This window comes from Mus musculus, chromosome 13, assembly GCF_000001635.26.
Source record: "Mus musculus strain C57BL/6J chromosome 13, GRCm38.p6 C57BL/6J".
NCBI lineage: Eukaryota > Metazoa > Chordata > Mammalia > Rodentia > Muridae > Mus > Mus musculus.
In genome coordinates this window covers 24,104,481-24,117,341 of record NC_000079.6, presented here as the reverse complement: position 1 = coordinate 24,117,341, position 12,861 = coordinate 24,104,481, and the positions used below count along the sequence as shown (strand labels likewise).

At 43.4% G+C, this 12,861-nt stretch overlaps 1 protein-coding gene across 22 annotated transcripts in view; it reads left to right on the top strand.

The window, feature by feature from the left end:
- Window positions 1–12,861, top strand: part of Carmil1 (capping protein regulator and myosin 1 linker 1) — a 268,322-nt gene that overhangs the window by 163,461 nt on the left and 92,000 nt on the right. For all 22 annotated transcript variants that reach the window (XR_001780810.2, XR_001780811.2, XR_001780807.2 and 19 more), the window contains 5 exons: window positions 1,764–1,867; window positions 5,251–5,328; window positions 5,456–5,532; window positions 8,748–8,852; window positions 10,964–11,033. Coding sequence is in view for 16 of the 22 variants with exons in the window: in XM_017315585.2 (XP_017171074.1) it covers window positions 1,764–1,867; window positions 5,251–5,328; window positions 5,456–5,532; window positions 8,748–8,852; window positions 10,964–11,033 (434 nt within the window). In the remaining 6 variants the exon portion in view is untranslated. The remainder of the gene's footprint in view (window positions 1–1,763; window positions 1,868–5,250; window positions 5,329–5,455; window positions 5,533–8,747; window positions 8,853–10,963; window positions 11,034–12,861) is intronic.

Below are 12,861 nucleotides of genomic sequence, written 5' to 3'. Positions count from 1 at the left end.
GAGGCTAGCTACTTGCCAAGTGCCCCACTTGCCAAGGGCCTCTTTGCTGTCCGGATTAATTTAGCCTTCACATTTTGGAGTTTATTTATTGGGCTTTAAAATGCTTCACTTAAATACATGGCTTTATAAATGATTTTTCTGGATGGGCGTCTGGTATTCTCCAGATATTTTAGACTTAGTCATTCGATTAAAAAGAGAACAGTAAACAGTGGGAGCTACAAAGATGGCTGGGGAGAAAAGCAAAGCCCTTTCACTGTAAGTGTCAGCCTCAGTCTGATTTTTAAGACCCACATGCAAAACAGAACAAAAGCAGACCTGGTGGCAGATACTTGTCATCCAGCGCTGAGGAGATAGGGGAATCTGGGGCTTATCAATGAGTCAGATTAACTGAATTAGTGAGCCCCGGGTCTGTGAGATATCCTCTCGCAATAAGCCAAGTGGACAGCTCCAGAGGTTGACTGTTTCCTCCACATGAGCACAGGTACCCCCTACCCACCAACCCGTACATATATATGCATAAACATGCACACACACAGAAAGATGAATATAGATGCTACCATAAAAGGAAGGATGTTGCTCATTCACACACACACACACACACACACACACACACACACACACACACACACACACATATACACACAGACACAGAGTATCGTTTAGGGGATACTGACCATGAAAGAAGTCTGTATTCATTCTAGTATATATGCCTTTGATGTTTTTGAGATGTGTCTAAGTATATAGCTCAGTATTTTTTCTTTTTTTCTCCCCAAGTGCCTCTTTTTCTTTTTCTTTTTCTTTTTCTTTTTCTTTTTCTTTTTCTCTCTTTCTCTTTTCTCTTTCTCTTTCTCTTTCTCTTTCTCTTTCTCCTTCTCTTTCTCTTTCTCTTTCTCTTTTTCTTTTTCTTTTTCTTTTTCTGTTTCTTTTTCTTTTCTTTTTTGGCAGTCTCATGTAGCCTGGTCTTGCCTCAAACAATGTAGTTCTGTAGTTCAGGTGTCTTTTAAATTGTTAGCAATTCTGTTTACCTCTGCCTCTCTAGAATGAGAGGTGAGATTTAAACTGTAACTTTTTTTTAAAGAAGTATATTTCTGTGATGGTCGTCTGAACCACAGATGCAGAGCCCACAGAAATGAAAGCCCCTGTGTTGATCTGTCTGTGCCACTGAGCTAGCCTGTAGATTGTCAGGTGATAGTTTCTCTCTTTTTATATACGTGTGTGTGATATGTTATCTGTACATATTTACACTATATATGATTATGTTGCAAATGGATATGGCATATACTTTTATATAATACATATAAAAATATTCTATAGGTAAATATATATATATATATACATATATATATATATGTATATGCATTTAAATGGAGCAATATATTCCTTTATCAAGTTTCCAATACTTAAACATGCCCAGTATTTGTATATGTATCATGTAAATACCATTTATTAAGTCGAGAATCATTCGATCAGATTAAGCGTAGGCTCAAAATCATCAACTAGATGGCTTTTGTCACTCTGGAACTTGAAAATAAAACACATTCTGTTCTTGGATAAATTTGAAGACTAAAGTGCAGGCGGTCTGTGAGCTGTCTGGCTTCCCAAAGGGAATGTCAAGGGAACCACAATCAGTGGTCCCCTCTAAGGATAGAGCTCTGGCCCCCTGGTCTGGCAGGTTGACTTGACTACAGGGCTATTTGAGAGCTCAGGAGTCTCATTTGTTTCTGAGAGTGGACGCTGAGCTTTGATGGTTTCTCTCGTTACAGGGGTGAACAGCCTTTGTCAGTCCCTCAGTGCCAACCCTCTGACTGCCTCTACCCTCACCCACCTGGACCTCTCAGGGAATGCCCTCCGCGGAGATGACCTCTCGGTAAGGTTTCCACTCGTCCAGCCCCTAGAGCGGCCATTTCAGAAAGCCTGCCATCATTTCTAACCCTGCTGTCCCAGCCCGTTCCTCTACCATCCTCTACAATCACATTAAATGCTAGTGAAGTGTCGGGAAAACTCCACAGGCTGCTTTAATTGAATCTGTCTGTCACCATAATTAAGTTGTTTTCTCACTTAATGATGCTGAGGTTCAAATCCTTTTTGGAAACGCTATTTCATCATTAAATAGTGTTGTTGGGATGCAGGTGCTGTTTGTTTTGAGAGAATGCGTCGGCCTGGAGCCCACTGTGGAGTCAGCCAGGCTGGCCTCCAGCTCACAGTACCTGTCCTAATTCATTCTCTCCAGTGAGTGCTGAGATTGAGGGTCCGAGCCTCAATCTTTTCTTTTTCTTATGTTTGTATTTTCTTGTTTGTTTATTTATGTTGCTGTTAAAAGAGGCCATTAGGATAACCCCAGTCATAGACTAGTCCATAAATAAGATAAGAGTAATCGGGAGCTACTCATGAGAGTTTGGTTGTGAAAGCAAAATAGGTATGTAGAGAGAGAGAAAGAGAAAAAGAATGAGAGACAGAGAGACAGAGATTGATTGATTGATTGATTGATTGATTGATTGATTGACTCTGGGGCCTGGAGAGATGGTTCAACAGTTAAGAGCACTGTCTGCTCTTCCAGAGGTCCTGAGCTCAATTCCCAGTAATCACATGGTGGCTCATAACATCTATACTGGGATCTGTGCCCCCTTCTGGAATCCAGGTATACATGCAGATAGAGCACTCATATGTAAAATAAATTTAAAAACAATCCCCTCAATTTTAACATGATGTTTTATGTCCATGAATAGCAATATAAATGTCTGATAGAACCTCGTGTTGTGGGGGGTTAGTTATGAACTCATTCTGTGGTAAATTGTCCCTTCTGGTCACTATGCAGTTTATAGTTTATGCAGTCACAGTTTAGGAGAAATCTCCCTTTGATAACAGGGCATGCAGATAGTGGGCATTTGGAAAGGGACTTTATTTGTATACTTCTGTCTTAGTGTTTCAATTGCTGTGACTAGACGCCGTGACCACAGCAACTCTTATAAAGGAAGACATTTAATTCAGGTTGGCTTACAGTTTCTGAGGTTTAGTCCTTTATCATCAAGGCATAAAACATGGTTTTGTACAAGTAAACATGGTACTGGACAAGGAGTTGAGAGTTCTACATCATGATCTGCAGGCAGCAGGTGACTGTTTCATATTGGCCAAAGCTTGATCATGTGAGATCTCAAAGCCTGCCCCCACAGTCTCACACTTTCTCCAACAAGGCCACACCTACTCCAACAAGGCCACACCTCTTAATAGTGCCACTCTGCAGGAGCCAAGCACTCAAACATTGAGTGTATGAGGGTCCACACCTATTCAAACCACAATGACTACTTCACAGAGATGAGAAACGTTGGAATTTATTCTCATTTATTTTGTTTTACTTTACCTATAAGGCAGGGTCAGTAAAGCTTTGTGTGTGTGTGTGTGTGTGTGTGTGTGTGTGTGTTTATTAAAGTCACTCCCCACACACACACATTTGAAGTCAATGAACAGAGCTTGTTTCCTGCTGTCTCTTGACTTCCCATTTTTCATCTCTAGTGTTCATGTCACTGATAATCCTTAAGCCCACTTCCTCCCAAGATAGAGCAAGAAGCTCCATGGGAAAGACCACAGCTTACATGAGGTGGGATACGGTACATTCCTAGTACTCAAGAGGCGGAGACAGGAGGATAGCCATGAGCTCGAGGTCAGCCTGGGCTACAAAGTGAGATCCAGGCAAACCTGAGTTACAGAATAAGACCCAGTCTCACAACATAAAATAGGGGCTGGAGAGATGGCTCAAGGGTTACGTGTGCTTACTAGTTTAGCAGAGGATATAGGTTTGCACACACACGGCAGCTCACAAGAACCTATAACACTAGTTCCGGGGGCTCTGATGCCCTCTTCTGATCTCTGTGGGTTCCTGTGTGTATGGATATGGTGCACATACATATGCTCATCTGCATACTCATAAAATAAATAAGTAAATATTTTAAAATAAAATAAATGAAACAAAAGCAAAGGCAAATAAAAAAGAGGCAGAGATTAAGTAATAAGACTGGAATAACAGTCTCCACACTTCCTGGTCAGAAGGTACAGCTTGTTCCGGTCACCTCTGGGTACAGTGGAGTGCAGTGGGGGCTGAGTGAACATGGGCTCCTAGCCAAGGACACAACACCAAGGCTCGAAAGTCCTCAGCAGGTGCACACACTCACCTGGCCTTGTGCTTTCTGGGACAGCCACAGGCAAAGAGCATCCTCACTACCTCAGGAAGAGTTCCCCCTGCTGGTGGAAGGAAGCAAAACCACAGCAAAATAAAATGCCTTAAGGAAGGTCATGGACCCAGAGCCTGAGGGATTCTGTGTAAATGAAGGCAGCGTGTTTCTGCTATCCCAGAAATCAGTCCTGGGCCCCTGGTTACTCCAAAGTATCTGCGGGCCAGTTTTATGTTCTTTCGAATTCCTTGCTGGCGAGGAATTTTCTGAAGTACCATAGAGTCACAGTGTAGCATTTCATGAGTGTTGACTGAGGAATGAGGCTCTGTCAGCATAGGCGTGCATGTTCTTTTAAGTAACTGGTGGCACCCAGTGAAGGTAGCCATCTGGGGCAGGGAACTTGGACTGTGCCATTGGAGAGCTCGGGCTCTTGTTCACACTGGGGAAATTAACGGACATCAGAGGGATTTATTTCATTGTTTCCATGCAGGGTTGTGGGGGTTCGGAACTTTTAGGCATTGTGACCCCAGACGAATATACTTACGCAGCACTTGAAGTTTGAGTCCTTTTGGCTTTGTTTTCCTAATACTTTGCTCAGGACGATCCTGTTAGATTTTAGAAGTCTCTAAAGATAAAGAAAACATTATTATGTTGGGGAGAAGAGAACACAGCCTGAGACCATCTGTGGCTCAAATTCAAATAGCACTTTTCTCAGCAGTGACTTAGGTCTTGATAGGGTGACTGCAATTCACAGGGTATTTTAGACTCAAGAGTTAAAGTTAACTAACAATGCTCAAATTACAGAATAAAAATCGAACTGGTCAAGAAATCAAAGCCGTGTGTAAAGGGGGGTGTATTGCAGTGACTCTCCTCTTGGCCATATTTATTTGCCTGTGTAACTTTACTTTAAGCAGCCTTTGGGTTTTTGCTCCTAGAGAAGGAGATAGAATAACAGAAACATCGGCAAACCTTTCTGAGAAACAGCCGAGAAGGTCCGGGGCATGCGAGTGACTGGGTTTTGAAGCCCAGACTTGCCTGTGTCTCTCTAGAACCTAACCTTCACTTACTTTTTGTTCCTTTGCAGCACATGTACAATTTTTTGGCCCAGCCCAACACCATTGTTCATCTGGATCTATCTAATACAGAATGTTCTCTGGAGATGGTAATGCCTCTTTCTACTCTGCCTCTCGGAATGCCTCTTTTGATGGGGTGGAGGCCTTTCTCTTTAGTGAAATGTTTTCATGGACCTAGAATTGTGCAAAAGCGCTAATGTCCCATTTCTTCCTCAGGTGTGTAGCGCTCTCCTCCGGGGTTGCCTTCAGTGTCTCGCTGTGCTCAATCTCTCCAGATCTGTCTTCTCTCACAGGTATGGCTGTCCCCTGCTACCACTGCGGCCTTAGAGTCTCTTCTTCTGAGAAGAGTTGTGAGGAACACAGAGTGATTAATGAACAGAGGAGTTGTTGTTGTTGTTGTTTGAGACAGAACCTCACACTACAGCCTGGCTTCAAACTCATGCCAATCTTCCTGCCTCCGCCTCCCTAGAGCTGGGATTACAGGTTTGTAGACCTCTGTAGCTGACTTGGAAAGTCAATGTTACATACGAAAGATAAATCTTAAATGAGTCTTAAATCATAGCTGTAAGTTTGAGGGCTTGAAAGTTTAAGATTTGTGCTGCAATGCAAGCTTTAAGGGGCTTGTCTCTAACTAGCCTGCTTATCTGAGCTCTGTGATAGTGTGTGGTTTCACATGCGTGGACAGGTACTCTGTCTACAGCTTCTTCTCAATGGTGAGGCTAGAAGTTCATATGAACAGCCTCAAGTGCAAAGAAGAATGGTCACCCTGGAGTTTGTGTCTGTAATTTGTAGGAGGTGAGGGCTAAGTACAGCAACTTAGTTCTCCCTCTAGAGTTATGCTTGCTGACACAGTACATTAGAAGCAGTAAGGATTCATAAACATTGTTCATGTTGCAGGGAGAGAGTGATGAGAGGCACTTGACTCCCCTCAGGTGCAGCGTTCATAGCCATCATGTGCGTTAGTCCAGTTCAATCCTCGTGTAGGATCATGAGCTCATGGCATCAATTGCATTGTGTCTGTTATACTCTTTAATGGTCTGGGGTACTGCCTAATAACAGTGCCTTCTCCATATTTCCTAGCCAGTCTTTTAAAAATCTTATATATTCAAGGGAATAACTTGACTTATTTAGAAAACTCAGTTTGGTGGCATGCTTTATTCTATTCTTTGCCTTGAAAATATGCCAATATGTTTCTAAATACTTTGGGTCCATTACTTCAAGAGTCTCCCATTTGGAAGCACATGTGCATAATCTCAGTTAGCAGAGGCAAGAGAGTTGGGAGTTCAAGGTGATCCTCAACTCACATAGTGCATTTGAGAACAGCCTTGATTACATAGGACTCTGTCTCAAACAAGCAAGCAAAACAAGATAGGGAGGGGGAGAGATGAGCCTTTACATATCAAAAACATGCTTCAGATTCCTCAGTAGAGTGTAGTTAGAGAATGTCAAGTCTGGCAGACAGCATGGTGAGAAAGGGTCCTGTCTTGTTTAGAGGCAGGTCACGAAGCCTCACTTTGACAGAGCTGTAATTGACTGAGGAACTGAATTACAGGATGACAGCTCGTCTTATAAAGGTTTTTGTATAATCAGCTCTTTTGAGTTCAGCCGCGGTGAATTCTGCCATGATTGGTCTTCAGTGGCCCTGTTCTTTGCATATAGCGGAGCAGTGCTAACACAGTGCCTTGTTGTCAGGGCGAACGATTATGATTAAGCTGTTACTACCCAGAACCTAGCTTGGATAGACTGGAAAAGCCCTTGGTAACTGTGTTAAAGTTAGCGAGCTTGTATTGAGGTGTAGATTGTTAGCCAGGTGAGTCAGACTTTGTTCACAACTAGTTTCATATTTGTGCCCATCAGGGAGGCTGGGTTGTCTGCATGTCCCATATGGGCTGCCTATGTCACCTTCAGCCTGGGAGGAAGCATCCTATATCCAGAAGACATAGCAGAGGGCAGGATGATCCTGGCTATGCGTCCTGGCTCAGAAAGCTGCTTTCTGAGAGTCACATCAGGTTCTTTCACATGCCATTGGTCACAGAGTCTCCTAGCACCAAGCCACCTGTCACTGGGGTGGTAAGTGGTCACTGTCCCTTATAAAGGGACAGAAAATATAGGGAATGCTAAAAGCAACACACAAGTAGAGGATAAGGAATAGAAGTATATCCAAACAACAATATAAGTCACATTTGCTTACCAAAATATACAATATATACATCTGGAAATAGCTCTCTGAGATATCTAATGTCTTGTTACCAGAGCTCTGCTTATCTGACTTTCTCTCTTCTTAGGTAAAAATTCTCATGGTTTACATTTTCCTTTGCTCCTTAGCTGGAGACTGTCATGTTTTTAAAACATTGCTTTTAAAGCTCTCAAGTATCAGTGTTTTTTTTTTAAAGACCTCTGCACATGTAAAATGCTGTTGCATATTATGTGGCAGACCCCTGAGATGCCTGCTGCCTTCTGTATGACTTGGCTTCATGGGCATCAGCTCAGTGCTCCACGCTGCTGAGCCATTCTGGATTCTTAGAGAATGGAACAAGCTAAGCATGCACACTGCGCTGTGGGGCCTTGAGGCCTGTTTCATTGCAAACTGTTAGAGTACAGTTTGACTCAACAGTATGGCTTAATCCATGTTGACTGACGTAGCAAGAGAAGCACCATCCAGCCACTTCCCACTTTGTCTTTATAATAATTTTGGACTGAAAATGGTTAGGTTTACTGTGTAAATGTGATAGACAAATGGGTTACTGGTCAAACAGGCTTAATTCACCTTCCGTGCTGTGCCTCAGTTCCACTTCAGGTAACCATCTCATTGAGTCTACCTGTTGATCCAGTCATACTACCCACTGGTTGTGGTAGTGTTAATCTGTCATCCCTGTGATTGGAAGGCAGAAGCAGAAAGCTAAGAAGTTTCCGGCTAGCCTTGGGTATATAGTAAGACATCAAAACAAAATGGCGCATTTCTACCATCCCAGCACTTGGGAGACGGAGACAGGAAGCTAAGGAATTTGGGGTTACCTTTGGGTATATAGTGAATATAAGAGCAGCCTGGGTTGCATGAGACTGTCTCAAAAGCAGAGGCTGGGGTGTGGGTCAGTGTTAGAATGCCTCCCTCTCATGCACGGAGTTTTAGGTTCAGTCTCCAGCACTATAAAAAACAAATAGGCAAATAAGCTAATGAACTGTCACTGAGCACAACAGAGTCTGTCAAGTGGCAAAGCTCTTAACCTTGGTGAGTAACACTCTAGTCTGACTTCCTTATTTTCTAAATGTTTCTTAAAGATCAGTGGGCTAAAACATAATGATTTTGTTTAGAAACCACAAATAGGAATAAATTGTGTTGTGGGTGTAATGGTCTTACACTCTTAAGTTATCATTTAGATACTTGTTTCTTATTTACTGTCCTTCTGGAGATGTTTTGTTTGTGGATCTCACCTGTCTGCATACCCAGTAAGCCAGATGGATGGAACGTCCCCTCTCTTTTGATGCTTGTATCTTGTTTCTTTTCCAGGAAAGGAAAGGAAGTCCCTCCGTCTTTCAAGCAGTTTTTCAGCAGTTCTCTGGCTTTGATCCAAATCAACCTTTCAGGCACGAAGCTGTCTCCCGAGCCCTTGAAGTGAGTGACTCATTTGTCACCTCCAGAGCGTTGAAAGTTACAATTGTGATTATGAGTGTGCTGGAAAGAAGGGAGGCAGGACAGGCCTGTGAGAAAGGCTTCTGAGGCAGGAGGATGGCGTACCCGTTGACAGTGAATAGTGCACAATGGGTGTTGCTTTGCTGTATCTTCTAGTTCAGTCTTTCCTGTGGCTCTGGGGCTTATGTAAAAGACGTCACATAAAAGTTGAGTTCCGGGCATTGACACAGTTAGTATACAAAAGTGAAGAAAGTTTGAGATGTTTTCCCAGAGACCATTGTCTTTTTAAACCTCTGTCTAGACCATTCTTTTGTGTATGTTTTAACCAATGTTTAACTATTTCTACTACTAGTACTAGTAGTCATATTTACTATATGTTGTTTCTATGCAAAGAAATCAATTTGTAACAAGGTAGTTAGAGAGTAAGAATAGTCGATGTTTGGTTGGTGAGGTGACGTGTGTGTTCGAGAATGCACGCACATACACACACACACACACACACACACACACACACAAACACACTGATCAAGATTTGTCTTCTGGTAGCTTGTTAAAACAGCTGTCAGGGTTAATATTCTATAGAGATTCTTTTAAAGTTTGATCATATTGTTGACATACTCATTCAGCTAATATGTATTTCAATCCTACTGTGAGCTTAGTCCTCCTTGTTCGTAGAGGAGACTGTCACACTCAGGATGGTTTTGGTGGTAAGTCCACAGTGTTTCAGGTTTTAAGTGTTGTTGACCTTTGCACACGTAGAGTGGCTATACAGTGGCCACCTTTGCACACGTAGAATGGCTATACAGTGGCTACTTTGGAGCTCTCAGTGTGTGCACACGTCCTGAGAATTGCTGGAAGGACAAACTCTCAAGGAACTGGCAGGAAGTGATCCCTTCTTTTCCCACATTCCCTGTGCCCTCAGACTCTTTGGGGGCAGAGATCCTTTCCCTGGGTGGAGCATTGGGGACAGGTAGGAAATGCCCACAAGGAGATGTTTAGTGTGTGCACTGTCTGCCCTGTGTTCTGCTCACTGTCTCTTTCCTTCCTGCTGCTCAGCTTTGAGTTCATCATGAGGTCTGACTTTTTTTCCATTTATCTACTCTGTGTTTGTGTGTGTGTGTGTGTGTGTGTGTGTGTGTGTGTGTGTGTCTGAGTAAACACATCTTGCAGGAACTGGTTCTGTCTATGACCTTGAGTTACGGGGTTGAACTCAGGTCATTGGACCTGAGAGCAGGTGCCTTTGCCCACTGAGCCTCTGTTCTGTAGACCTGAAGAACTGCTTGTGTACATGTGGCACCAGGTGTTCTCGATGGCATCAGACTTCATAGGACTCCACTGCCTATGTCAGTGAAAGCAATGTATTTCCTTAAGAGTGTTGATATTCGGGGCAGTGAATCTACTCTTCTCAATTTATAGAAGAGAGATGAATGTGCCCTGGTCCTGCAGGTGGCTGGACTGCCAGGATTCTGGACATAGCTACAAGATGTGAGCCTTCTTATCTCCAGGGTGTTTATCTTCACCTGTATACTCTGTTAGGTGACTTAATAAACTGGTATTACTCTCATTTCACCTTCTGGAATACAGTAGGGCCAGACTCCATCACTGTCTATTCCTTAGGGAAAGCTAGCCTCACTGTGCTACGCTAGTAACAATCACATAGTAATATTCAAACGTTCATTAATGCAGTTTTCAAGCAGATGCAGGTGGGGATTTATCTATGATGAACAAAATTTGATTTCAGTGTGCAATTAGGTGGGCTGTGGGTTTATTTGCATAGGAATAGTAGTGTTTTCAAGGATTGCTTTTATGGTAGAGTCACCTCCTGTCAGACAGAAGAATGCAGAAGTGTCACGTGCCCCCTGTTGTCAAAATGCAGTTGGCATTTTCAAAAACTGAGAGAGTGTCTGGTCCCTGGCTGGTGTTTCAGAAAAGGTTGAGTTTTCAGGCTTTATTCTGTGTCTTGCTCTCTCTCTCTGTGTGTGTGTGTGTGTGTGTATGTGATTGCTTTGTGTATGTGTGAGAGTGTGCCATTGTGTGCACGTTACTGATCTGCATGTGAAATTGTGCCTAATAAGTGTGTTTCCTTTCCTCAGAGCGCTGCTCTTGGGCCTGGCCTGCAATCATAGCCTGAAGGGAGTCTCTCTGGATCTCAGCAACTGTGAGGTAAGGCCGCCCTGACGGCACTGGAAGAGATAACAGCCTCCAAATTGTTTCTGCATTCTTCCTGGGCAAGTGTAATATTGTGATTCCATAGGGAGAAGTGAAGCAGAAAAAAGTTATTATGCAAGTTTCACATGTTCTGTGTTTTGCAATTTTATCTACAAGTCGCCACAGAACACCTTTCCAATAACATTCGCGTGTGCTTTTAATGACATTCCCCTCATTCTTAGCGCCTGTTGCCTGAGTGTTTTATGATGTGTCCCCTGGATACAAAGCCATCAGCTAGCTTCGAATCATGAAAAGCAGTGCACCATATTGGTTTCAGGGGACCAATGCTTAGAGCTGAGCTTGGATTTGTAGGGTGTAAAACAGAATGGCTATCTTCTTAGTAACTCTTTAATATCTTGGTTTAAGTCAGGAACATCAAAATATCCCTTGAAATTATGAAGCAGCCCTGAACAATTCCAGTAGAGGAGCCCTCAGAGAAGAATCAAGGCTAAATACCTATGTGTTAGAGGAGACCTAGACTTTGCTCATTTTGAAACTATCAATTCAAGTGGACATTAGGAAGAGAAGCCCCAGCTACAGACACTTGCCTGCTCTGAGCCTCACTTTGCCCAGCGTGCCCTCTTCATGTCTTCTTCCCAGCAGAATTCAGTCTCTGTTCCTGTTTGTGCCTTTAGGAATGCAGTGCTGTGGTCTCTGCTAAACCTCTTCTTTCTCAAGGCTTTTGTCCTGGAGGGTTGAAACCAAGGCCAGACTTCCTTATAAATCTGTCAGACTGTGTCATCCTAGGCAGACTGGCTGATGTGTTAGTCACTTTGCTCATTGCTGTGACAAATATCTGACAAAAGGAACTTCGAGAAGGAAGGTTTGGTTTCAGGTCCCTGTTTAAGGCTGTCATCATCTCAGGATGCAGAGGACCAGGCAGCTGTCCCATTGCAGCCATAGTCAGGAAGCAGAGAGCAGTGAGTACTGCTGCTGTTTGTTTTCTGCTTGTAATTAAATTCAGGACCCACAATTTACAGCACGCTGCTGCCTGCATCATGTGCGACTTTTTCCCTTAGTTAAACTGAACTGGGAATGCCTCAGCACACATGCCCCAAGGGAGCCTTCTAGGTGATCCCAGACCCAGCTTGGCTTGATAGATGGCTCATCTGAGCCATCACCAATGATGTCACTGAATCTCAGTGTGTGTGTGTGTGTGTGTGTGTGTGTGTGTGTGTGTGTGATGGAAGAAGGATTAGTATTCCCCTAGGAAGCTGTCACCATATCTGAAGGACTGTGTGTGTGTGTGTGTGTGTGTGTGTGTGCGTGCGTGCGTGTGATGGAAGAAGGATTAGTATTCCCCCCCTAGGAAGCTGTCACCATATCTGAAGGAGTGTGTGTGTGTGTGTGTGTGTGTGTGTGTGTGTGTGTGTGTGTGATGGAAGAAGGATTAGTATTCCCCTAGGAAGCTGTCACCATATCTGAAGGAGTGTGTGTGTGTGTGTGTGTGTGTGTGTGTGCGTGCGTGCGTGTGATGGAAGAAGGATTAGTATTCCCCTAGGAAGCTGTCACCATATCTGAAGGAGTTCTTTTTGGAAACGTACCCCAAGTCATCCCCTCTGGCTGTGTCTCTGCCTGCCACACTCCTTCCTTGATATGCAGCACTCACACAATTATACATTTGGCTCTTGTTTGCTTTCCTAGCCAGGTTGTGGCTTTTAAGAGGGCAGTATTTATGTAATATGTGGCCCCCCCTTATTGCTTCACAAAATGCCAGGCAGACATATGTGAAGTTGACAAACTTGGAATTGTTCCATACAAAGTTTTAGTGATGGATTTTGTC